This window comes from Struthio camelus, chromosome Z (genome assembly GCF_040807025.1).
Source record: "Struthio camelus isolate bStrCam1 chromosome Z, bStrCam1.hap1, whole genome shotgun sequence".
NCBI classification, from domain to species: domain Eukaryota; kingdom Metazoa; phylum Chordata; class Aves; order Struthioniformes; family Struthionidae; genus Struthio; species Struthio camelus.
The window spans coordinates 63325992-63349951 of NC_090982.1; the positions used below are offsets into that span (position 1 = coordinate 63325992).

The window sequence follows — 23960 nt, forward strand, 5'->3', positions numbered from 1 at the left end:
TTTTCCCTCAGAAGCATTTACTTTATGTTTTGAAGCTTATTGCCTGTGAAACTACATTGGAAGGCATCCAACTTCAGGCTTTGGCCAACACTATGTATTTTGGTTAAACCAGAACTCTGAAAATAAACCAAAAACCCCAAAAAGGTTGTTCTATGTTTAAATTTGAGCTTCCTGAGAAGTAATTCTTTTTCCAGATGCTTGGAACTTGCCACCACTATTTCAATATCCTCAACATTCAAAAAATTAACCTTTTGGGGGACATACTGTACAGGCCTTCTTAGAGAAGGCCTTAAGGACTTCTCAGGGAAGGACTTAAGAGAATGTATTTCATTTTTCCAGAGAGCAGGCAGCATGTAATACCTTATGACAGAGTTACAAACTAATTTACAAAATAACATTGAGACAGTTTTAGCTGTTAAGTAGCTGCAAAGCCCATCAAGTATTAATTGAAAATAATAATGCTACAGTTCAGAGCAACTCTCTTGAAGAAAAGACCCACGATACCATTAACTCATCCTTCACATTCTGTGGGATTAAGTCATGTTCATGTTTATGGCCTCACTACAGTACTAATCTGACACGTGTCAGATTAAAGAGATTCAAATGTCCTAAGCAGCCTGGGGGCACATAACAGCATGTCTCTTCTAAAGAATGAAAGATATGCACAGTACACACTGACATTAATTGTGCAATGATCTTTTAACGTGAGGGATCAAATACAGTCTATATGACTCGGAAGAAAGGGATCTTCCTAACAGAAAAGACTTATAAATTAATCACAAAAACATATTTTAAATTTACATGCTGTATTTTTTATGCAGTCTATTTATTGACTCCAGCACTGATTCACCCCAGGAGGCTTTTATTCTGTCAATCCCTAATCACAAGTAGGTATTAACAGTTACAAAGATGTAGCAATTTCCTTGTAACTGGGCAAACTACAGAGTATTACAATATTAGCTTCCCTGGGCATGCGTTCTGAATCTGAACAGAAAAAGTAATATAAGATATACAAAGAGGTTTAAATACGATGCTTTAAAAAGTCAGAAGCGTTTGAAGTGAGATGGTTTCATTGTGCAGTGCAGCATACAACAAAATTTAAAATAGCTATCAGAAATTTTTGCAAGTAGCATATGCTGAATACATTTGGAAAAGTGAGCAGCTTTTTACTTAAAATTGGCAAGCAAACTTGCCAATTTTACATTATTATGAAGAACAACATATAACCTCAAAAGTTGTTCATCAGAGAGCTCAAACAGGAGATGTCTAGAAAAAACAAATTTTGTGTCAGCATACTTACCTTTGTTCTAGTACCTGAAACTATTCATGAGAGAGTAATGGAATTATTTTTGGATAATAATGTAAAGCCAAGTGAATGTGATAAACTTATGTTTTTATATAACACACCAAAGTGTTTATTGATCTTCACATGCAGCACAGCGCTGCATGGAGCCTCTTTGAAAAAACTGTCTTCCACGGTTTGTGCATATAATGCCTTAAAATGGCTTTTCTCTAAAGGTATATTGCAACTTTGTACTTCTACCTCATAATTTATTATTAAGCCACAATATGTTCATTGAGTGTTTTGTTTTAAAATTCCATATAATTGAGCATACCGGTTTTCAGCAAAGAAGCGGTGTGCTGACCAGAATGCTGGTGCCAAACAAATTTATAAAACCAGCTTAATGGTTGAGAAAACCCTGCTGAAGTAGCCTGATAATTCAGATTGATTACATTTCCCTGTAGAGAGCACTGTTTTCTTCAAATTATTCACTGGAAGCTGAATACATCACTTTGATAGGGTACCTCTTTATCAAATGTAAAAGAATGTGCAAATCAGCCTCAATATAAAAATGCAAGACCTAACTAGCAACTTTTGCTGGTCAAGATCTTGAGGACTGTAGACCATAAGCAACTCAGTTTTTTTAGCGATCCAGTCTTATGCTAAAATATGTATTTCTCATTGCTTTGTTTTGTAATATTTCATTCCTTCTTGCTTATTTAATCTTCAGGTACATACCTCTGTATGTTAGCGTAAGAGATCTGCTGGGATCTTTACCTTAGGCTTCTCCTTACCACTGTATAAAAAACTCAGTATTTGAATCCTTGTCTCTGAAATAGATTGATCACCCTCATGGAAAGAAGTAAGTTTTTCACAGCCCTTGAAATTATTTGGAGTGTAAATACTACTGCACCATCACTTACTACAAGAGATTTAAATTTTTCCTCTAGGATATTATTTTGAATTTATATATATTCAGCAGTATTACTGTCTTCTGATGAGTTAATTGCCATGTCTCTGTGAAATAATGAAATAATCTTATTCCAGGCTTACAGTCAGTTCTGACCGCAGCATAACACTTGCTTCCAGAACAGGTATCCTTGTCAAAAACAATTAATTAAAGATCTCTCAGATCACATACTTACAAGCACTAAAATAGCCTTTTATTTCTCAAAGATTCTATCTATATCCTGGTAAGTGATCATTCTGCATCTTCAGCTGTTTTGCATGTAAGTAAAAAAAACTTCAAATCGCGTTGTTATGTTCTGCATCTTTACAAAAATTAAATTAGCTTTTCAAGAAGTGATGATGGATCTCCATTAAAACAGGAATGTGAACTCTTAGCTAGAGATAACATTAGGAATACTACAGTGATTAGTACGAGGAATTCATGCTTTCACTGTTTGATTAGGTAAGATGGAACCAAAATAATAGCTTAGAAACCTAATATTTCCAAATAGCTGCAGATGGTAATGATCTGGCAAGGACACTGATTATTGGGAATCATATGAAAAAGAAGTTAGAAAAGAGAATTAAAACACCACAAGTGATTAAAAGGAAATGCTATTTATGATTATAATTATAGTGCTAATAAACTCAAGAGGAGAGAGAAAGGAAGACATTTATTACAAAGAAAGATAAGGCCCATATTCATCAGAGTAGGCTGTATAGTCATTAGTGCAGGCTTTTCCCTTAGGACCAAAACATCTGTAAAGAGCTGTAGTGAATAAATACAATTCTGATATGCAAAGTCAGATTAACAGAAATTGCTGTTTCATTGTACAGTGATCTTACTTAGCTATCACCTACATCTCAGGGCTTGGCATCATAGCCAAATTCAATAACCACATAGCACATCAGGTGTAGCTGGCACAATAATGCAGTGCTGGCTGCCACACAGTAAATTCTGTTTTGCAGCTTCAAAGGTTTCAAAATAAACCTGGAGAACTACTGCACTGAAAACTGAAAAAAGATACATAATGTTGTTCAGTGAGTCAGCTGTAAAAAAAAAAAAAAAAAAAGGCAATTTTAGGGTGGTACTATTTCACTGCCGAGTTTCTTCTGACATTTTCTTATTTGGTATTTGGCTTCTGTGCACAATTCATATAAACTAGTAAACTTTGGAGAGAGAAATGTAACCATTGCAGGAAAAGACATAAAGGGATTGTTACATAACAAAGTGGTAGGCACTTCACCTCATACTGTGCACACATTGTTGTTATTTTGCAAAGTCACTGAATGACAAGTAAGCAAAAGCCACACCCTGACATCATGCCTATTTCAGTTTATGGTCTTTCCTGGGAGTAGCATTTGGTTACAAATCCTTGAGAAATCTCGGAGAAATCTCCTAAAGAAGAAAATTATGATACAGTAAACTGAGAAGAAGACCACCTCTTTGCTCCGATAAAGCAAAGCACCATGTTCTGTCAGGGAATTTATAGTGCAGCAATGATGCATCTAGTAAGTATGATCATTCTGAACAGTCTAGGAAGAAAGGAGATGGTACTAGGTCATTAATAAATGGTTCCATGCAGCAGTTTCAGAGCAGGTATTACACAGTGAAAAACAGGATTAAAGTCACTGTTAATATACAACCTCCGGCTTAGGAATAGCAAACAAGGAAAACTAGCCTTTTATGGCAAAGTGCACAAGGTTTACCAAGGATGCTACAGTAGCAAAATTAAGAAAACACTAAGCTACTACTTGGGTACAGCAGAAGCTTTCATTTATGTCCTCTACTTACTACGTACACGCCAGTCTTGTGGATTAGCATTTTTTGAATACTCACCATTTCTGACAAGTTAGATTCTTGTGGTTTTGGCTATCTGATTTCAATTGAAACATCTGACTCAGAGCCAAATCATAGTCCTTCCAAAACTGATTATAAGCCAAATGGACTTAAGTGAGCCCAGTTATAGTTCATTCAGTAAAACAAATTAGACTCTTGATTTTGTCCCTTTTCAAATTAATTAAAGAACCATGAAGGGCCTGGCTTCCACCATTCCTGTTATAAATAAAATACATTAATCACCCCTTCCTTTTATTTTCTTTAATCAGGATGATTTCTAGATAGCATGGTCATAAAAATCCAAATTCAGTGAATAAATATTTTGCAACTAATAGGTCTAGCAGATCTTTTGAAGGGCAGGTATCTTCCATTTTTCTCATGCAAGTACAGAGGAAGGAGAACTGTAGAGCAGCTTAGAACAATGCGAATCAAGATTTCCCTGTACTTGGGGAAACCTTGGTAAGAAAAATGGATGCTCAGTTCCAGAATTTGAACAAATGGCAATCAGGACTTGAGGCAGAGATACAAAAACTGACTAACTATGAGGTTACACTGTTAGGCACCTAATGAATCAGATGCAACGTCCTTTGCCCCCCACCCCAAAAAATGATTTTATGGTGGAATTATTCTGCACTTAGGAACTGCTGAAGAAAAACAAACAAGGATACTAAGGAGTTCAGTTAAAATAGCTTGTAAGTCAATTGACTAAGTAAATTAAAGACTTGAGGTCATGTCATTGTATAGTGAGCAGAACTACATTCAGTATATTTAAATTGCTTGATTTTTCTCTTAAATGTTTAAACTAATCAAATGAAAGTTGTCTTTGTCACATCAGTAGTATGTCCATTAAAATTCAATATCACTGCTTATAATTCACCATCTGTTTTTCTCTCTAGTAATTTTATTTTAATTATATAGTTAGGATTTCCTGTTGGCTTTTCCTTTCATTTTGTTCTGATTACAATCTTTCTTTATTCAACTACAGTATGCTTTTTATCTATAATATCTTCCAGAATAGTACCAAAAAACCCACCAGAGACGATGAAGAATGCATGAATGAAAGACCCTTAGACACACAAGTCAATAGAGAAAGTTGATATAACCCACCCTCAACACCATTAGAACATTCTGTCAACTCAGCTGAAGTTGACAGTATCATCGCATTTGAGATAGTGAGCCATACAATTATGGCTGGAAGATTCCCACAGCCCTGCCAGATTCCTCAAGGGGATTAGCACTTGTCTGATTGCAGTACACAACAAAGACATTGTTAAAGTAACAGTGCATCAATCAGGAGGAATTTGGAGACTTTGAAGTTTAAAAAAATAAAACAGTGTGGGAAAAAAGCAGTTACAATAGTTAAGTGCAATTATGCTCCTCTAGCTTGATGACACACATTTTGATGACTTGAGTTTTCTTCTTAACAATGTGTCAATAACAAAATTGGAAATACCTTTTTTGTATTTCATCAAATAATATTGATAGTTATTTGAAAGCGTTTCAGCTTCTTTCCACTAACCAGAAGATAACAAAATATACAAAAAAAACCCCATTATTTGTGATTAAATGTGAGTCTCAGACTCACAATTAAGCGTGCAGAGTGTGAGAGTGCACTTCCCCACCTTATTCCTCGCGTCCCCTCCTCCCTGCAGCTGATTTCAGAACATAGTGCCAAAGTCTAAGCTGGTGCACCTATGAAGAACAGTGTGTAGTAATTTCTAATACACTCCCTTCTAAATTTCTCTCTGCTTTGCAGGTAATACGTAAATTCCAGTTGGATAACATTCACTGATAAGAATGACAATAAACAATACCCGCATTGTTTCCTGTGAGCCTAAAGTCATTGTGCTGCAATTTACTGTTGCAACCATATTCTAGTAAACAGACTTCTACATATTGAAATGTGCAGGCTTTTATTTAGATGAATAGTTTATACTCCTGTTTTGGAAGGCTCTAAACTCAATGCCATGTACCAGAGATGTCAAGTATAAGGATTTACTCAAACTGAAGGTACAGGAATTCACTAAACCTTGGCTGTGATTTTCCAAGAAAATTGCACTAGCTGCAGGACTGGACTTCTGAGAACTTCTTATATAAGAAGCTCAGTAAATATCATACTTTTCAGAAATATTCCAAAAATCAGTATGTTCCCAAAAGCATCTCTAAAAGATTAGTGGCAGAGGTGACTAAGGATGCAGAAATTCAACATAGGCAGATAATCTGAAGCACAGATACAGAAAGCATAGAAAACAGCAACAAGAGACTTTGTAACACAGCTGTCCTTACTACATTTGTTCCTACTACAAAGTTTTATGGAAGTTTACACTGTTCCAACTGAGTTTGAAGCTTGTGTTGCAGTTGATAGGTCCTTCAGTCCAAATAATCTGACTTTTTTTTCAAACAGCATTGTACTCCTCTGGTGAAGTCGGAGGACATGCTGGCATCAGCATGAACTAAAACAGATCCTAAATGAGACCAAGCAGCCAAAGCAACTGGATAACATTCTTAGTCCAGAGTCCACGGACTTTGCAATAACTTTTCTAAGAAAAAACATGTCCATCACAGAGCATCACAGAAAAATGAATAAGTAGGGCTTATACTAGCAAGGAAAACTGTAAGGCACTGTGCTTGCTTGATCTAGTATGCTACAACCATGTTCTACAAACAGTGCAACCACTGGTCATAGGATTAGTAGTTTTATGTGCTGTTAGGAAAGAAGTATGCTTGGACAGACACTAGACAAGCACAAGACAACCACTACACTGGACAACCACAGGAAGGAACCAGACTTAACAACTAAGTGCCTGTTCTGGCAGATGTATTCATAAGGATCACGAGGAAAGACGACAATGGTCTCATGTATCATCTGTAATCCCAACAGTTTAGGAATCCCATTCTCTCGAACCAAGTGACCACAATCAACACCTACACATCTTCACTACTACTGTATGCACAGCCACACTGCCACCCAGAAACTAGTCAGCCATTGAAATACAAAAGTTGAAATGAAACAGCATAATGCAATGCTGTATTTTCAAGATACTAATTCTTGACCCTAACCCAGTTCACTGCAGCATGAGCAGTCAACACAACTACGTGGGTAAAACACAAGCTTTGTGGTAAAACAGGCTTGATTAAAACAGATTCTTAGATTGAGATGTGTAGAAATAAGGTAACAAAAAACTGCCTGTTTAAATTGTACATCTTGCTTTAACCATTACCATATCATAGGCTGAGAAATAATGAACCCATCCGAAAGAAATCAGACTGACTGACAAACCTGAGCTTGAGTTACCCACTTTGAGCATGAGAAGATCCAATTTGTACTGCTACACAGATATGCCATCATCGTTTGCTTACTAGAGACCACTAATTAAAAACAAAATAGGAAAAAATGACTAATACCTTCCTGGAAACTGCACAGGACTTGCTGGTATAAACTACTATATAGCTCAGTTTGCTACAGCAATGCTACATCAGCCTCCTAACATGAAGATCTAGGCTATTCTATGGCTCTTACTATTGCTTGAGAGTTTGGAACAATAGGGATGAAATTGGAGAAACTCTGAGGCACAAATTCTTACTTAAATGTGCCTGGTTAGATGATCTGCAGGGAGGAGGAACTAGCAAGAAACAGGCCAGGTTATGAAGCTTTCCGTGTGTATGTGCCAACAGAACATTAAAGGTGCATGAGGACTTGCAAATGCTACACTGTTTGAAAATCTGTTCTGCCTTTAATTTTTTGTTTCACTGCTCTTGAGAGGAGAGGAATGAAGAGTGTCAAATTACAAAGTGGAATTCCTACTGCTGACCAGAAAACACTGAACTTCCGTTTTCCTAAGAGAGAGAACAGTAGCCACTGTTATGGCTTTCTGAAAGCAGAAAGCTTTATTTCTAAGCAGTATCATGAAGCTAAATATGGACAAATTTTAGAACTATAGCATTCTAATGGATTTATGAGACTCTCTGTCTGTATATGCTTTATTATGGGTCAGCCAAAAGAAAATTCTATCTTAAAAATATTTTTTCCTTTCTGAGGTTCATAGCTATCATTTGATCTGTATGAAAAATTCCTTTCATTTCCAGGTTTTTGAGTAAAAGGAAGAGGAAATGGAGATTATAGTATTTTCAAAATAGCACATTTATTTTAATGATAGTTTCTAATACTAGCAGGTTCATTTTGAAACTGAAGTTCTATGCATAAATGTATCTTTGATATCTTTTTCTCTGCAGTCATGTCCAGCTAACATTTATTTTAAATATAAACACAACATGACAAAATTAAAATAACATTAAAATAAGAATATAGTGTTTGTGATATGCATAGGTAAAACAAATTCTGATTATCAACTGAGAAAGTAAGTTTCTCTTCTTCTAACATTGCCATAGCTTAATAGTTTTTGGTACTTCATATTTTCAGATTACTTTTCAAAATAAGCCCATGAGTCCACAACAAATGAAACTTTATTAGGGAACAGGAATCAGGCAATTTTCCCTGAACCAAGAACATGATTCTAATTTACATTATAAACTGGGACCTTTAATTCAGCTCTGCAGCTAGACTGGGCTGGTTTATAATACAAGCTCAGGTTGAGTGAACCACATCTTGAACAAAGTTTTTCCAAAACGCATAGCCCTGGTCTCTATTTTTAACATTATCCCTATAACAGCTAAACAATCTCCTTTCCTCTTCTCACCTCCCCCTGCAATTTGGGCAACTAAGATACACAGATGTTAATTAATGAGTAATAAATTCAGAATCTTCTGAGTTCAGCTCCTAGGCAAAGCCTGTTAAAGGTGCCGTTTCATGCTTCCAGGTTACCTGTGGCCATTGCTACTTCCAATACAAGCGAGGCTGCTGGAAAGCGCAGCTGGGCTGAGGGGCAGAAAGGAAGTGTGGGACCATCCCCTTTGCCTGCAACATTTAGATAGTGTGCATTAAGAGTATAACGTGAAACTGCACCCTCAAACCAACGGGAATCTGCTCTTCGCTCATAATCAACTAACAACTCTTTGCATATCAACGCTGTATTCAGCCCCTAAGACAGCAGTGGGAGAAAGGAATGCTTTGAGCCTGGTATAGCTGTGTGTACACTTTCTGGGCTGACAGTTATGGAACTAAACAACACCAGATCTCCAATACCTGTAGGGTTTTGATAATTATCCATGTCTTACAGTTTCTAATGGCCTAGCTCATGCTTAGAATGAAATCTAAGTGTTTTCACCAGGTATTCCTAAAATATCTTCTTTTCTTCTTATGCGCATCAGCGGTACATTTATGAATGCACAATGACAATAAATTATGGATAAAAGCAGTACTTTTACACAAGAAAACGCTTCTTTACTGTGAGGATGAACATTGGCACAGGTTGCCCAGGTGGGTTGTGGAGTTTCTGTCCTTGTAGATACTCAAAAATCCAGCTGGACACAGTCCTAGGCAACCTGCTCTCACTGACCCTGCTTGAGCAGGGATTGACCAGGTGATTTCTAGAGGTTCCTTCCAACCCCAACTATTCTGTGATTTCATATGTAAAAATGGATGATTACTTTATTTTGACATGCCAGCAAACAAATGTTATTAAATCACATTAACTAAAAGGATGCATAGTGGCTGCTATTGAAAAGTCAGCTTTTGCTAGCAGATACAGTAATGCTTACAAATACACTTCTATAGGACATGAGAGGAATGGCTGCTAAACAATGTTATAACACAGTCTCAGCATCATCACTGCTTCTAAAAAAATAAGTGCCAGTGCACTGAGCAATTTAATCTTGGTATTTAGAATCAAAGACACAAAATATAAAATTTAGAAGTACAACAAACTTTGATAAACTAGCAGCCTGGGTTTTTCGGATTTTGGTTTTGGATTGGGTTTATCCATATTTTATGTTGCTAGTTAAATAGAAGATGCATAATTCATTGAGAAGTACAAACACTTTCAATAATATTTGTGGGTTAATAATTAGACTTTCCTCCTAACACTGCACTCAGTCTTTATAGCTCTATTTGCTCTTTCCAAAAAGAGAAAGAGGATGGCTTCTTGCCGTTTTATTTATTGCTATAAATTTAATAAAAATTTCAACAGAAAAACTTCCTTTTTGTATGTAAATATTTTCTGTTTTCTAGAGGCAGAATAATGGTTTAAAAATTGATTTTAGCTGCTTGTTTAATATACCATGACCTTACTTTATTACAAAGTAAATACAGAAAAAAGCTGAATACTAAAAAATTCTCCATATAAAACAATGCACATTAAATCCTTAGGCAAAGTAGGCAGAAATAATTACCAAAAAAATCCTATCATTAACAATCAATTATGACTCAAAAGAATTTCAGACACTCGACACCTGCTGCCTCTAAGAGAAAAACTCTGTCATTCACTTCTGTAAACATTTCTTCAGGGTGGACAACTTTCTAGGGCAAATATAAACAAAAATGCAGTGTTCCACTCAATTCCATCCCACATTTTTCAGAATCCAGCTAGCATATTTTAATAAGATTCTTTGATACTAAAAACATGCCTATGTTTTACTGAGCCAAAGACCGTGCCATTTCAGCTGTTCTGAGTTTCTTAAGATGGAATTTATGGAAAAAGAAAACTACCTGCAAGTTCTTACCCAGGCTTCTACAGTCCATGAGTCTATGAGCTTTAGCTAGAAGCAGAATAATAGTTAATTTCAACATTGCTTTGATCCATTTGTCTTAATGTACCATGACCATGCTTTCTTCATTATAAAGTAAAGCCAAAACAGAATTGAAAAGGCAGGAGAATTACTTTGTTTCTACAAGATGTCACTGGTAGGACGGGAGGTGACTAGACCAGACTAATAGCCACCTTGGGATTATTTCAGACAGTACTTTATCAATCAAGTATCACTTGTAAAATGGAATATTTGAAAACAAAGCAAAGGGGACACGAATTGGAGTGAAAATTCAGTAAATCTACAAGGGCTACCTACCTAGCAGCAGACAGATGGTCATGATTTTCACAGCCTTTTAAAAAGGTTCTTATTACCACTAATATACAGGGCAAAGTGGAAAAATGATGATTCTCCAGAAACTATGTTTTCATGGATAAACCTGCACTGGTGAGTAACATCCAGAAAATAACATTCTGAGTCTCAGATCTGCCAATACAGGAACTTATAAATAAAAAGATATTTGTTATATTGAGTTAAGTAGCGTCAAGCTGGAACTGAGATGTATGTCTGCTAGAAGTGAAGTCAAGAGGCAAGGGTTCATGCCCCAAAGCCTCTGACTTGATGGTCTCAATGCTCATCTTCTCATTGTCCAGAGACCCATTAAACTTTTTTCCCCAGTGAGGCCAGATAAACCAAAGCAACATAAGGGCTCAGATGTCCTTGGATAAGTCATTTCAGCTCTCTGTGTTCAAGTTCCCTACAAAAAAACCATAGTATTCTACTTCATCAGCATTCTGGGAGAACATAGACAACAAAGAAAATAAGGTTCTGACATGGTATGTTAATAGGGCCATCAAGTGATATTTCAGGCAGAATTTTAGATCCCATAAAATGATTTGGGTAGGCCGCAGATGTCCTAATCAAAGTTTTCCATTCATTACCATGGGCTTTATGCCCAAAACTACTCAACAAACATTGCTGAATACAGAACACAGCTTACTTTGTTTGTATGCATATTCACTGAGTTCTAACTCCTTGTTTGCTTGAATAAATCATAAGAACGCATAGTACAAAGCGAGACACGCTTCTTTATTTTTATTACTGTCCTGAATGCCAGAATCTAGCAGCACAGAACTGTGGCTTTGGTGTAGTACCTTGTTGTGGCTTTTGGAGACTCGTCCAAATAAGCATTACATTCCTTAGATCCAAATCTAGTGATTCTGACTGTACTTTTTCTAACTATAGTCCTACAGACAAAATATAGCTGCCTTTGTTGCTATTGAGCTTAGCCAGAATTAGGGGATGAACATCTGGTAGCTACTTTGATGATGGCAGCCAAAAGCCAATTTTTAGAAACTTGGCAGCAGATATACCACCAACCTTTCCAGTATCTCTTCACTCTACCCCACAAAATAACACTCTCAGGAGGGAACACTAACACAACAAGAACTTAATGCACCATCCTGTTTGCCTCAGCTAACCACAGTATGCAATTATCACAAGGGCTGTTACTGAACCCATCCGTGGTTGGATGGCTGACTGATTCTGCTTACTCTCTACCAAAATGTTTTTACTGCTCTCTGCAGCAGCTCTGTTCTATGTAGATGCGCTCATACACACATTGTGAAACACCAGAAGAATACTTTTGAAAACACTGGAATCAGAATATCCAAACTAGCTTGCAACCCTAAGTAACTGCCTGTGTTGTCTGTTTAACCAGGATCTTCCCATATAACAACCACATCTGAAATTGAATAGTATCCATTGTTTGCCTGCAGCAACAAAGACTGCAAACAGAAAGAGTTAAGCCAGTTAGTTTGAAAACAGCAGTCAGCAAACAAAAAGTTAGCTTAAAAAACTCCCCAATCTTAGAACTGTTTTTTTTCTTTCCCTTAGCACAAGCACTACTTTCCCATTACAAATCTCACCTTATTTAGGGCTAGAAGGATACAAAACCTAGGAGCCCACTTGGGGTGAGGTTGCAAAGGGAATACCAAAAGAAATGTTTCACCATAGGAAGAAACCTCCAGACTCAGCCCATATCTATAGCAAAAGCAAAGGGTAGGGCAGTCAGAGTCCCGAGCCTGTTAACGGGCCCTAACTGCCCAGATTAGCTTCACCTGGGACACTCCCACCCCACCTCCCACCACCGCCAAGCCCTGAAATGTCCAGCATGGGGTCTGGCCCCATGGCTCCTCTGGATTGGCCTGGCTTTGGGTTCCTCTCATCCCATCCTCGTCCCCTGGTGCAGCAGGGATTGTCTCAGTGGAGGCTTGTCACCCCCCCACCCCCTCCCCCATCCCCAACACACACATGTGGCTAGGACTCTTCAGCGGCTGCACACTGTTCCCATGCCCTGGCTCTAGGACCCCTGAAATGGCTCCAAGACAGCCCACAGCAAGTCCCCCTCTGAGCCAGGATCTCTGAAGCAGAAGGACACACCTCACTGTGGGGGGCTGCTGTTAGGGTCCTGAGGGCCCCGAGGGACTTAACTGTTCTGACCAGTCTCACCTGGGGTCTCCACTTACACCATCTGCCCAGGGGCCAGGAGCAAAATTTCATCTAACAGCTTGGGCCTTGGGTCCTTGCTTGAGCTGTGTCATAGTGCCTGTTCATAGTGCTATCTCCAGTCCTGTATCCTGAATGGGCCTCAGACCTGTTTTGTAGCCAGCCCTGTCTCTGGCCTCAACTCCAGCTGCTCATGACTGAACCACCGAGACGGACCCTGCACCTGGCTCATCACCTTTCCTTGTTTGGGGCTACGGGCCCTGTTGTTAGCACCTACTTCTCCCAAGCCTGTTCAGGTACTATGGGATTGTGCTCTAGTTGGTTGCCGGTGCTGTGGTCACACTTGTTTTGCCATTGAGGTTAGGATTAGAAGAGAGATAAAGCATAGGATTCTAGTTGTGGGGGAGCTGCTAATGACAGATTTGGGCTACAAAAAAATTCTCCCATGAGAACTTTCATCTGGGCCATGGCTGGCATTGTCTAGGGTTAAGGCCCCAGGCATGGTTAGGGTTCAAAGAGAGACAAAGGCTAGGGGTCCTGTTGTGGTGGGGTCCTGCAAAGGGGTTGCCAAGGGATGGTGAAGGTTTGGGCTGCAAAAAGAATTCTTCCCTGAGCAGGAAGGAATCCTTCCTCAGGGTTACAGCCTGAGGTCATGATCTAAGACTAGTGTTAAGGTTAGTGTTCAAGTTTAGAGAGTAACAAAGCCTACTGCTAGGGTTAGTGGTAGGAGAAAGACAAAGCCTAGGTGTCTGGGGTGGAATGGGACTGGTAAAGGAAGGGTTGGAACCAAAAAGTGTTCTCTGATGCCTTTGGCATCTCAGCGACAACCTGGGTCTTGGATTAAGGCTCAGTTCACATCTAGTTTTAGAGTTAGGCTTAGTATTAGGGTTACAGTTAGTATAGAAACAAAGCCTGGGGACCAGTGAGACTGGACCTGCAAAGGTGATGCCAAAGGAGGGGGTAGGCTTCAGAAAGAATTGTCTCCTTGGAGCTCTTTCACATGGGCCTTGGCTCAGGATGCTGGGCTATGGCTCAGCTCACCCCTAGTGTAAGAGTTAAGGCTAGTGTTATGAGAAAGATACAGCCTTGGGGTCTAGTTTGAGTGGGGCCTGCAAGGGAACTGCCAAAGAAACGGACAGGCAGGGAAAAAAATAATCTGCCTTGACAACTGTTACATCTCGGAAATGATCTGGTGTTCCTAGGCTAAGGCATGGCCCACACCTGTCGTTAGAGTTTGGATCGTCACATATTTCTTCACTGTTAATTTTTTTTTTCATTTAGACTGTTTGCTTCCTGTGTTTGTAAGTTACGTGCCTGTTTCTCACTTGGGTTTCCCAAATCCTAGGAGTACAAACCTGATTTCACATACAGACTGCATATTTTGGTGTGCCAAGCTCCATCACACACAGTGGGTATTAGTGGTTCTCTCACTAGTTTACCCCTTCTATCAAGACTTTCTGGGTAGCAATGGGGTGGCACAGGTCTAATAGGATTCTCTGCATAACCTCAAGCTTCTTAAGGAAAATATGGAAGAGCTTTGGAAATACCCCTAGTAGCATTATGCTATTGAACCACTTCACCAGAGAGTGAGATAAGAGGCAAATTCCAAGAGGCCAACAGGGACTGCTAGTGCATCTTCAACTGCACACAGCCTTCAAGGGTTTAAATTCTAGGTTCTTCTGTTTAGATATTTTGAAAAGGATTAAACTCAGGTTTTCCTGCAAGGCCTATTTGTCAACTCTAGGAAAGCCCATGTTCTCTGAACTAATTACTTACAGGAGGAATATTGGGCTTTGGATTCAAGAACAGGTTCAGACCTCCTGTTTTGCTTATAAAAGGATTCTTTCCTTGTGTTGTGTACATCTTTCTGTAAACAACAGAATGCATAGCCAGTATGAGCATTCTTCCTAAACATGGTTACTTTTCTAAAGTTATAATTATTTTTACAACATAAAAATGAAGACTTTCAAATTTGAAATTCTAAGAAATCTGCTAGATTAAGATTGATCTTAAAACTTGGAAAGGGATGAAATGAAGTGTTATCTAGAGAGTCCAAAATACTTGCATTTTTGAATGTTACTCATTTAACCACAAAACATATAAAGAATTTTGTACTTCCCAATTTGAAACAATCAAGCGGTATACAACTTTCTGCTGATGCCAACAGCTAGCTGTTTTTTTTCCTAACCCAGTTCAATTAAAATATTTTATGGAGGACCACCCAGGGAAAACAATTAGGAATTTTAAAAAACCCTTATTTTATATATACTTATTTTTTATAATGAATTTCAAAATACAACACCTCTTTGCTAAGGAAAAAGGGGAAATAGAAGATAAATTCTATACCACAGGAAACAGTGACTTACCACAGTCTCTTGCTGGTAGATGGATTTGAATCAGCAAGATAATAAAATGTAGATTGCAGGACAGAGAGAAAAAAGAACATGTAATGGCTCTACTTACTTCTGAAATTAAAACTAGAAGTTCTTTGATCCTTTCTTACTTTAGCCAAGGAGTTGACATTGATGGGAGAACTCAAGCACGTTAATTACCTGGGTTTTTGCAAGTTAGCTGATGTTGTTTTCTGTTCCGTGAAATTGGACAGCAACATAATAAAAACAGTACTCGTATTAAAAATATCATTGATAAAAATTCCCACTTTTGTGGGTAAGCCAACATCCTTTCTCATGTAATGAGAATGCAGAACAATGAATGATACACAGTGACTTGGGGACCCATCTCTGCCCCACATTCCTGAGTCCATTCTCTTGTTATTATGGCAACCACATCCTGTAATTGCTTTTATAAACCAAAATGTCATATGGGCTATTGACTGAGAGCAGTGAGCTTTCAAGTCTTACATACCTACTAGTGTAGACAGAGTTCTAAATACACACACACACACACCCCAACCCTCTTGCGTGATAATAATATAAATTGATTGGACTTGTTTCCCTTATGGGCTGCGGAATGGCTGTCAACCTCTCCATCTACATTTTGATTGCAAGAATAAATTAACCAGCAAATTCTGAATGAATCAGGAATGGGGAACTAAATAGATGGAATCTCTGATACTTGGATGATTTATTTCAAAAAGACATTTGAAGGTCCAGCTATATAATTAATGCATAAGATACAGAAATAGTAATACTGAAAGTTACATGAGGTATAGTGACACCTCACTCTTTCAGAACCCCATATTCTAAACTCTATATAATTACTTATATGTTACAAAAATGAGGATATGAAGCTTAATGTTGCAGTATTAAAAAGGTAAAAGTTATAAACCAGCATAAATCATTATGTTGGTATAAAATAGATATACCGTGACAATTAGGAAAGGGAAGTGCAATAACGGTTTTCTGGAGCTACTGAAGGAAGATGGGAGCTTTGTCAAGGTGATGCAATAGCTTATAAAAAGGTTCTGTTGCTTACATTTTTGATCCCTTCCTGTGGTCAGCACATAATAGAGTTTGTCTCAGAAAGTTATCTTAATGAACCTCTTGGCGCTTAAGAGTGAAATGCTGTTGTGCTGTGAAGCCAAAATAGAAAGAAAAGTGGAAAACAGTTTTGTGAAATGGAAGGAAAGATGGTCATGTATCAATTTGGAGACTACCTTTACAGAACATACAAATTCTGTTTATTTTTATAAAGATACTGGTTAATATGCAAGTTGCGAAACATGGTACATTTGGGACTTCTGTCATGGCATACGTATTTTACCAGTGAAAACTGAAATTGCCTGGAAGCAGATCATAAACAGAGGTGACTCTTTACATATTGTGTAGTTAGGCTGTGGAACTCCTGACTGTGGTATTCACACAATCTTCTTCCAAGAATTTACACTGAGGACTACTAAACACAAAGCAGTTAAATATCTGAGGTTCAGTTTTTCTCTGAGCCACAGTTAGAAAATGAAAGACAATCTGCAGAACTTATCACATATGCTTGCCCTTTACTCCTGTGCAGCTATCTGCTTTCAACCACTGATGGAGACGGATTGAACCTTGGTCTGACACAGGCTCTCAAGACATATCAGACCAAACCATAGAGAATATATGTTTGTCCAACATAGGAGAAGTATTCTTTCCCAATCTATCTTTCTTCTTTACCCACCTTCAAGGCTGAGGACAGTGAAGGAAATGGAATGGAAAAATGCTAACATAAAGAGGCAGAAGTGACAAAGGAGAGGGGAAAATATGAGAGACTTTGGGAAAAAGACAAACAGCTGAACAGGCTTTTAGAGAATGTTGTTTTCCATTCTAGTATATGTAGGAACACATCAAAGGTGGGAGATGCAAGCTAGGTTTAAGAGTGTCATGGAGAATCAGCTGTACCAGAAGGCAGGAATTTCTGTTTATTTTAAAACATGTTTTTCGCTTCCTGAAGTTCCATCTTTCCTGTGCTTTATCTTTGTAGTTAAAAAAAAAAAAAGAAAATTTTGTCAAGTGTGACAGTCTTTTCATAAGTCCGTCTGCTAATTGTTGCTAATAATTAGCAGATGTCTCCTGAAGGAGACAAAACTGGGAAAAGATGCGCAAAGCCTTAGTGCAAATCATAGGACTTGGCCCTGGATCCTGAAAACATGCAGTTAGGTTCCTGCTTTCTGGAGAGGATGACAGCTAGAGTTCTGCAGCCTGAGAACTTGGCTAAAGACATTGAAAAGCACTGACAGAACTCTGGCCAGACTCCAGAGATTTTTAACATTAAGAGAGCTGGTAGGTTGATCTTCTCACATCAATTTGGTGAGTAATCAAGTGAAATTGTTTGGCCTGGTTTCCTCATGGCTCAGAGCCAATTTCAAGATGAAAATAGTTGCTACTGTGATAATAAAAAAACAATCTGAGCAGAAAGAGTACGCCACAAAGGCAGGCAATAAGTAAGAGTAAGGCTTTGTTCATCACAGAATCAGTGAATAATGCAGGCTGAAAGGGCCTTTTGCAGGCCATCTGGTTGTTCCCCCAACCAGTACCAAAGCAAGGCCAACCTGCAAATTAGATCCAACTTCAGAATTAAGATTGGGTTACTCAGGGCCTTTTCCAGTCAAATTTTGAACGTCTCCAAGGATGGGGATGCCACAACCTCACTGGGCAATCTGTTCCAGTATTTCAGCACCCTTACAATGAGATTTTTCTTTCCTTATATCTAATTAGAACTCCCTGTGTTGCAACTTGTGTCTGTTGCCTCTTGTCTTCTCTTTGTGCATCTCTGAGTCTGACTTCATCTTCTCTATGCCCTTCATTTACCTTGTTGAAGATAGCAATCTCTCGTTTGTCTTTTCTTCTCCAGGCTAAATTAACTCACTTCTTTAGCCTCTCCTCATGTGCTCATTTCCATGGCTCTCCACTAGACTCACTCCAGTATGTCAATGTCTGTCTTGTATGGGGAAGCTCAAAATGTGATGCAGTGCTCCAGTGCTGAACAGAGGGGAATAATCACTTCTTCAGTGTGCTGGCTACGCTCTTGCTAATATGGACCAATATGTCCTCGGCCACCTTCATCACTAAGGCATATGGTAATTCTTGTTCAATTTATTGCCCAATAGGACTCTCAGGTTCTTTCCCACAGCAACGGTGTCTATCCAGTCAGAGCCCAGCCTGTACTGTTGTGTGGAGTTTTGCCATCCCAAGTGCAGGACTCTGCTCTTGTTGAACTTCACACAGTTTTTGTTCACCCATTTCTCCAGTGTGTTAAGGTCCCTCTACATGGCAGGCCTGCCCTCAGGTCAACCACCTTTCTCTACCCCCATTTCATATGTTAGCAGTGAATAGGAATAAAGGATTTTGCTTCATACTAGAAGTTTTGGTTTTTTTTGGAGATTTCTGACTGTTCTCTTTTCTGGACAGAAGTGCATGTTAAAGGTAAGAATTATGTAAATTGCTGTATTTCTTCTATTCTCTACAGATATGTAACAGCTTCTGATGCTTGTCTTCTGGGCAAGCATGAAATGAAACATCAGTTTCTTCCACAACACAATTCTGAATGATCCTGTTGCCATGACTCATAGCAGCTTTTTAACAGAAGTAATCTCTTTCAGGGAGGAAAGCAACATCCTACCACCACTTTAGAGGCAAATTGCTGACAAAGAATATTCAAACAACAGATTTCTAATTTTATCGACATTTCAAGTATAATTGTTGAGAAGGAGAGAGTGGGGAGGATTGAAATAAGATTTCCACCATATTTTAAGAGTAAGAAAGACTGAATGACTCAAGGAATGAACTCACAATCAACAAGATTGTAAAAAACAAGGTAAGAAATACAGGAGTAGGACCCTGAGTCCATAAATCAAACTCCACTCCAGGTGGGTTTTGTAGAGTGCAGTGCTGTGCATTATGCCCAAGGACCCCAGACCCCAGCTGCTGCTGGATCACAGCGAGGATCCTCCTCAGGATAGAACACAGGCACTGAACGTTTATAATAATACTGAAGCCGTGAGAGCAGTTTTTTCACCACATTAGGATATCTTTCAGACAACTCATTTTTCTCCTCGGGATCATGAACAACATCAAAAAGCCAAAGTCTCTTTGTTGGTGGATCAGACGACTGAATCATTGACTCATTGAACAAAGATGGTGGAGGGAACCAGTGACTGCAGCCTACAGAAACAGGAACAGACCAAGGGTTAATTCTCAGATACAGAGCGGTGATGTGGAGAGGCAGAGTTACACTGTAATCAAGAAAATCACTAGGTTGCCTGTCAAGCCACTGGCCAGCAGTTGTTCCTACATTCCTTAACTCTAGCCCAGCACCAGAGCCTCTCTAGACCAGGGCTATCTCTACAAGAGTCCTATCTGTACAAAGGAGCTGCACCATTGTAAGGAAGGCAATGAGCTTCAGCTTTAGGATTCAGAATTTCATTTCACTTAATTTCAGAGCAGGTAATTTCATGGACTTTCTATTTGATAATTTTTCCACTATAATAAAAGCCATTTATTTTCTTTGATGTTGCAAGGTTTTTGCATGCATTGTACGCATTTTAAAAGTGCCCCTCCTGGATTCTTGCACATGATCAAAACCCTGAAGACTTAGCACAGTAAATAAGAAAAATGATAATTTATTAAACAGAATGAAATTGGGGCAAGGGGGAGGGAAATATGACATGTTGTATTAAAAGGAGTTACTTATTACCTGGATATCCAGTTAGTAACTTCCATCTTCCATGTCGAATTGCTGCATGCATGGAGATATTGAAAAGTGTTTCATCCCATGGAAAAGAACTATTCTGTGATAAAGATGTCCTGTTGTCAATGCCAAGACCTTAATGGAAAGTAAACTAAGTTAGGAACATTGTACATACATAAAGTAATTTTTATAATTTTGTTAGAAAACAAACCAGTATCATACTTTTTTTTGGTGTGCCAGATACAGCATTTGTTTTATGTATGTGTGTGTGCATGTGTGTGTACGTGTACAAAGATCTGTGCTACAATTCACTGGATATATTTAGGTCTTAGATCTTGAGCTGCACCCTAAAATGTGATATGTTTGTCAGTGGAGAAAGTCACTCCTGAGTTCAAATAACTCTGTTAGCAACAATCTCATATACAGGCATATATTAAGAAAACTCATGATTGTAATTGCCATCTTGCTCCAGTCAGGAATGTAAGATTGAACAATCTCCTGATTCAGTGCCATTACAGTTCATTCTCTTAGATCACTCCCGTGAACAAGTTGTAGGTCCTGGCTTTTATCCACACACTGCTAACTCCCTCTGGAATAGGCTGGCTGCATTCACATAGATCTGCATCTGGTCAGAGAGGTAATTCTAAGGTACAGCAACTGAGGGAGTGTCAGGCTTGTGTCTTGGGTAGAAAGAGTCAAATATGACATGACCCATCTCCAGATACTGCAGAAAACTGTGTCAAGTGTCAACTATGCCCAAATTTTCTCTCAAAAGGAATCCTGTAGCTCCTTCTAGGAGGAAGCTCAGAAAAAAATTTAACATGCATGTACCAGGGATGATCAGGAGACAAGGTCTTTACTGAAGGCAGGAGGGAGTCAAACAGACATTCCAGGATTATCCAAACTGACAACCATCTTACATCTCAGCTTCTATAAACAAGATCTGACTTTAAGAAATAAAATCTAAGGCTTTTATATTAACTGTATTAGCTGATACCTGTTTACCAAAAGAAACCTGTAATCTGACTAAAAACAGAACATCAGGAGGTAGAGAGAAACCAATTTTGATTTTCTAGCATCTTTCAAGAGATAACTTTCAATAAATTTAGGAAATCTAAAGGACTCAGCAGGCAGACTTTTGCCACTGAAACAAACAACATAAAAAAAAGAGTTGTGCAATAATATGAGACCCCCAATACTAGAAGCAGTACTACAGGCTTCTAAAAAGAGTAAATTCTGTAAGTCACAGTGAGGCAAATATAGATCAGATAGAAGAGAGCAAAAGAAAGTTTGGAAGGACAATGCTGGGACACAGTATCTCTAGTTTTTATGAAGATCCTGCTAAGTTTCTCTTTTATTACTGGTCTTCATACTTTGAATCAGTTTTTTCTTTGATAAGCACTTCTTGTGCATTTTAAGTTCCCTCTTTACATCACACTTGTGTAATGTTCCCAGATACATAAGGCTATTAAAGAGGACCACTTGTTTAGAATATGCATATACAGATAGGGGAGGGCTCAGTTCAGTTTAGATCATGAAGCACTGAAACTGATGATTATACAAAACTATAAAAAGAAAAAACTTAATCAAAATCTCCCAGAAGAATCTCTTGTGGAAGGTAAATGCACACACAGCTGTGTGTGCTGTCTGTAGCAGATATATAACCTTTAAAAGATTAATATTGCTTACTTCTCAACATCCTTGTATTATGTATTATTCTATCATGCTCTTTGCTACTGGGAATACTAATCTTCACCATCTACTTTCTTAAAGAGCACAATGAAAGACATAATCAGCGGATCAAAAAAGACAACCATGTGCTTCATTCATTAAATCTCTAGATTACAATATTGGAGCTTGGTCTAAAGGAAAAACTATGAGTTCACATTTCCAATTTCAAGGTTTAGCATGGAGAACACGCTTCCAATTGCTGAGCTCCTGTATGTGAAGCCATAGTATTACACAATATAAATTACTTAAAATACTTCAAATAAATAGTATGAAAGATTGTATTTTTAGATATACTTTTCAAAATATTTTTAGAATGGCATACATCAGACTCATAATGAGACTCAACAAGATAAACTAATTAAAAAAAAACCCTTACTTGTACTAGGTAATGAAAACAAACAAATCCTAAAATTAAGCAAATACTTTTACCTGCGCTTGTAATTGAAGTTGTTCGATAGAATATTATCTTTGAGAAAAATTTATTGAAGAGAGAAAGGCAAGTGCGCACATGTTGAGCCAAATATACAGAACTGTCAGTCATGTTAACTCACCCACTGTAGGCCCTTGTCTTCTGCCAAAGAAATGTACTGTCTATTCTTCAGCCAAGCACATTACTTCACAGGCAGTACAGGTCAACTTTTATCAGCTATACCAACCACACAAAATAGACTGATGCTCACTTGAGTGAGCTCAACACGGCATATTTATAGGACTGCCAGATTACAAAGTTACATAAGCACCAGATAAAAGTACTAAAATAAATACAAATAGTTTGATATGAGTTCTGTTCTTCCCATCATATAATTTGTTCCCTTAAGCTAGTATACTCCTCCCCCAACATTTACCTGACTTTCTTCTTCCCTTCAGCCCATCTGTTAAGTTTCCACCTCTGTCTTTATTCTTCAACTTCTGTTATTGCAGATGAAATGCAAAATTATTGGACAGTCTTCTCTCCCTGCCGTATGAATTTTACAGAATTCTCTTTTCCAATTTGGTAGACTAAACAAGTCATATTCTTTTTGTTTTTGTAAGATAAAATGTTCATTCTCTAAGCATCTCAGTAGTTTTTCTCTTCATCTGCTCCAGCTTTATTTTCTTATTTTTTCAGCACGGTTGACCAGACAGCAGCAATAGCCCCATGCACTAATTCAGCAACCAAACAGATGCCTTTTATGGATCTATCTAATCAAGTCTGCCTTCACATGCCCACACGTTCACTTTATAGAGTTAGGGCATATATCAAAACTACAATGCCTTTGCGCCTATGCAAAGAGGCTAAACATTTTTTTTATGCCCTGTGATCATCAGTGTGTCAGTGGCCAATGAAATAACAAAGCTTTTCTTTTACCTTAAAAAATAATCACAGCCTTTGCCATCAATTTTCTTATTTTCAAACAGAAGCCTCTTTCCTGAAGCCACCTTGCGAGCATCACCAGCTGCTCTACTTCCTCTGAAGTATTCTATTGGGAAATCATACAACTTTCATTACCTCAGAAAGCAATGGAATTTCATTCAGTTGTTTCTTTTTAATTATTTAAAGCTACAATAAATAAATTGATCCACATATTTTACTGGTTTTTGTGGCAGTTATAGGTTAGCAAAAAAGTATTTAAATAGATTTTATCTCTCCACAGAAAAAAATAAAAATAAAATACTTCAAAAAAATTGCCCTTGGATAAGTAACTTCAAAGTTTACATCATATTTTAAGACCATCGTTAGTCTTAACAGTCTGAAAACTCATTTTATGATTAGATTTTAAAAGGAATTGAGGTGGCCATATCCCAGTACTCACAAAAGCAGTTTATTATTTAAATACTTAAAAAAAACCTGGGCCTCAATTCCTTATGAAAACCTCAGATTAGTTCCTTTATTTCCATTATTGC

The 23960-nt window shown here is 38.0% G+C and overlaps 1 protein-coding gene across 1 annotated transcript in view; it reads right to left on the reverse strand.

Annotated features, from left to right (window-relative positions):
• Positions 1-16287: 16287 nt before the first annotated feature.
• Positions 16288-23960, reverse strand: part of LOC104152955 (arylsulfatase B) — a 71509-nt gene continuing 63836 nt past the window's right edge. The window contains exons 7-8 of the mRNA XM_068928072.1: positions 20352-20480; positions 16288-19819 (exon numbers count right to left, since the gene is read on the reverse strand). Coding sequence (XP_068784173.1) covers positions 19554-19819; positions 20352-20480 — 395 coding nt within the window. The 3' untranslated portion in view covers positions 16288-19553. The remainder of the gene's footprint in view (positions 19820-20351; positions 20481-23960) is intronic.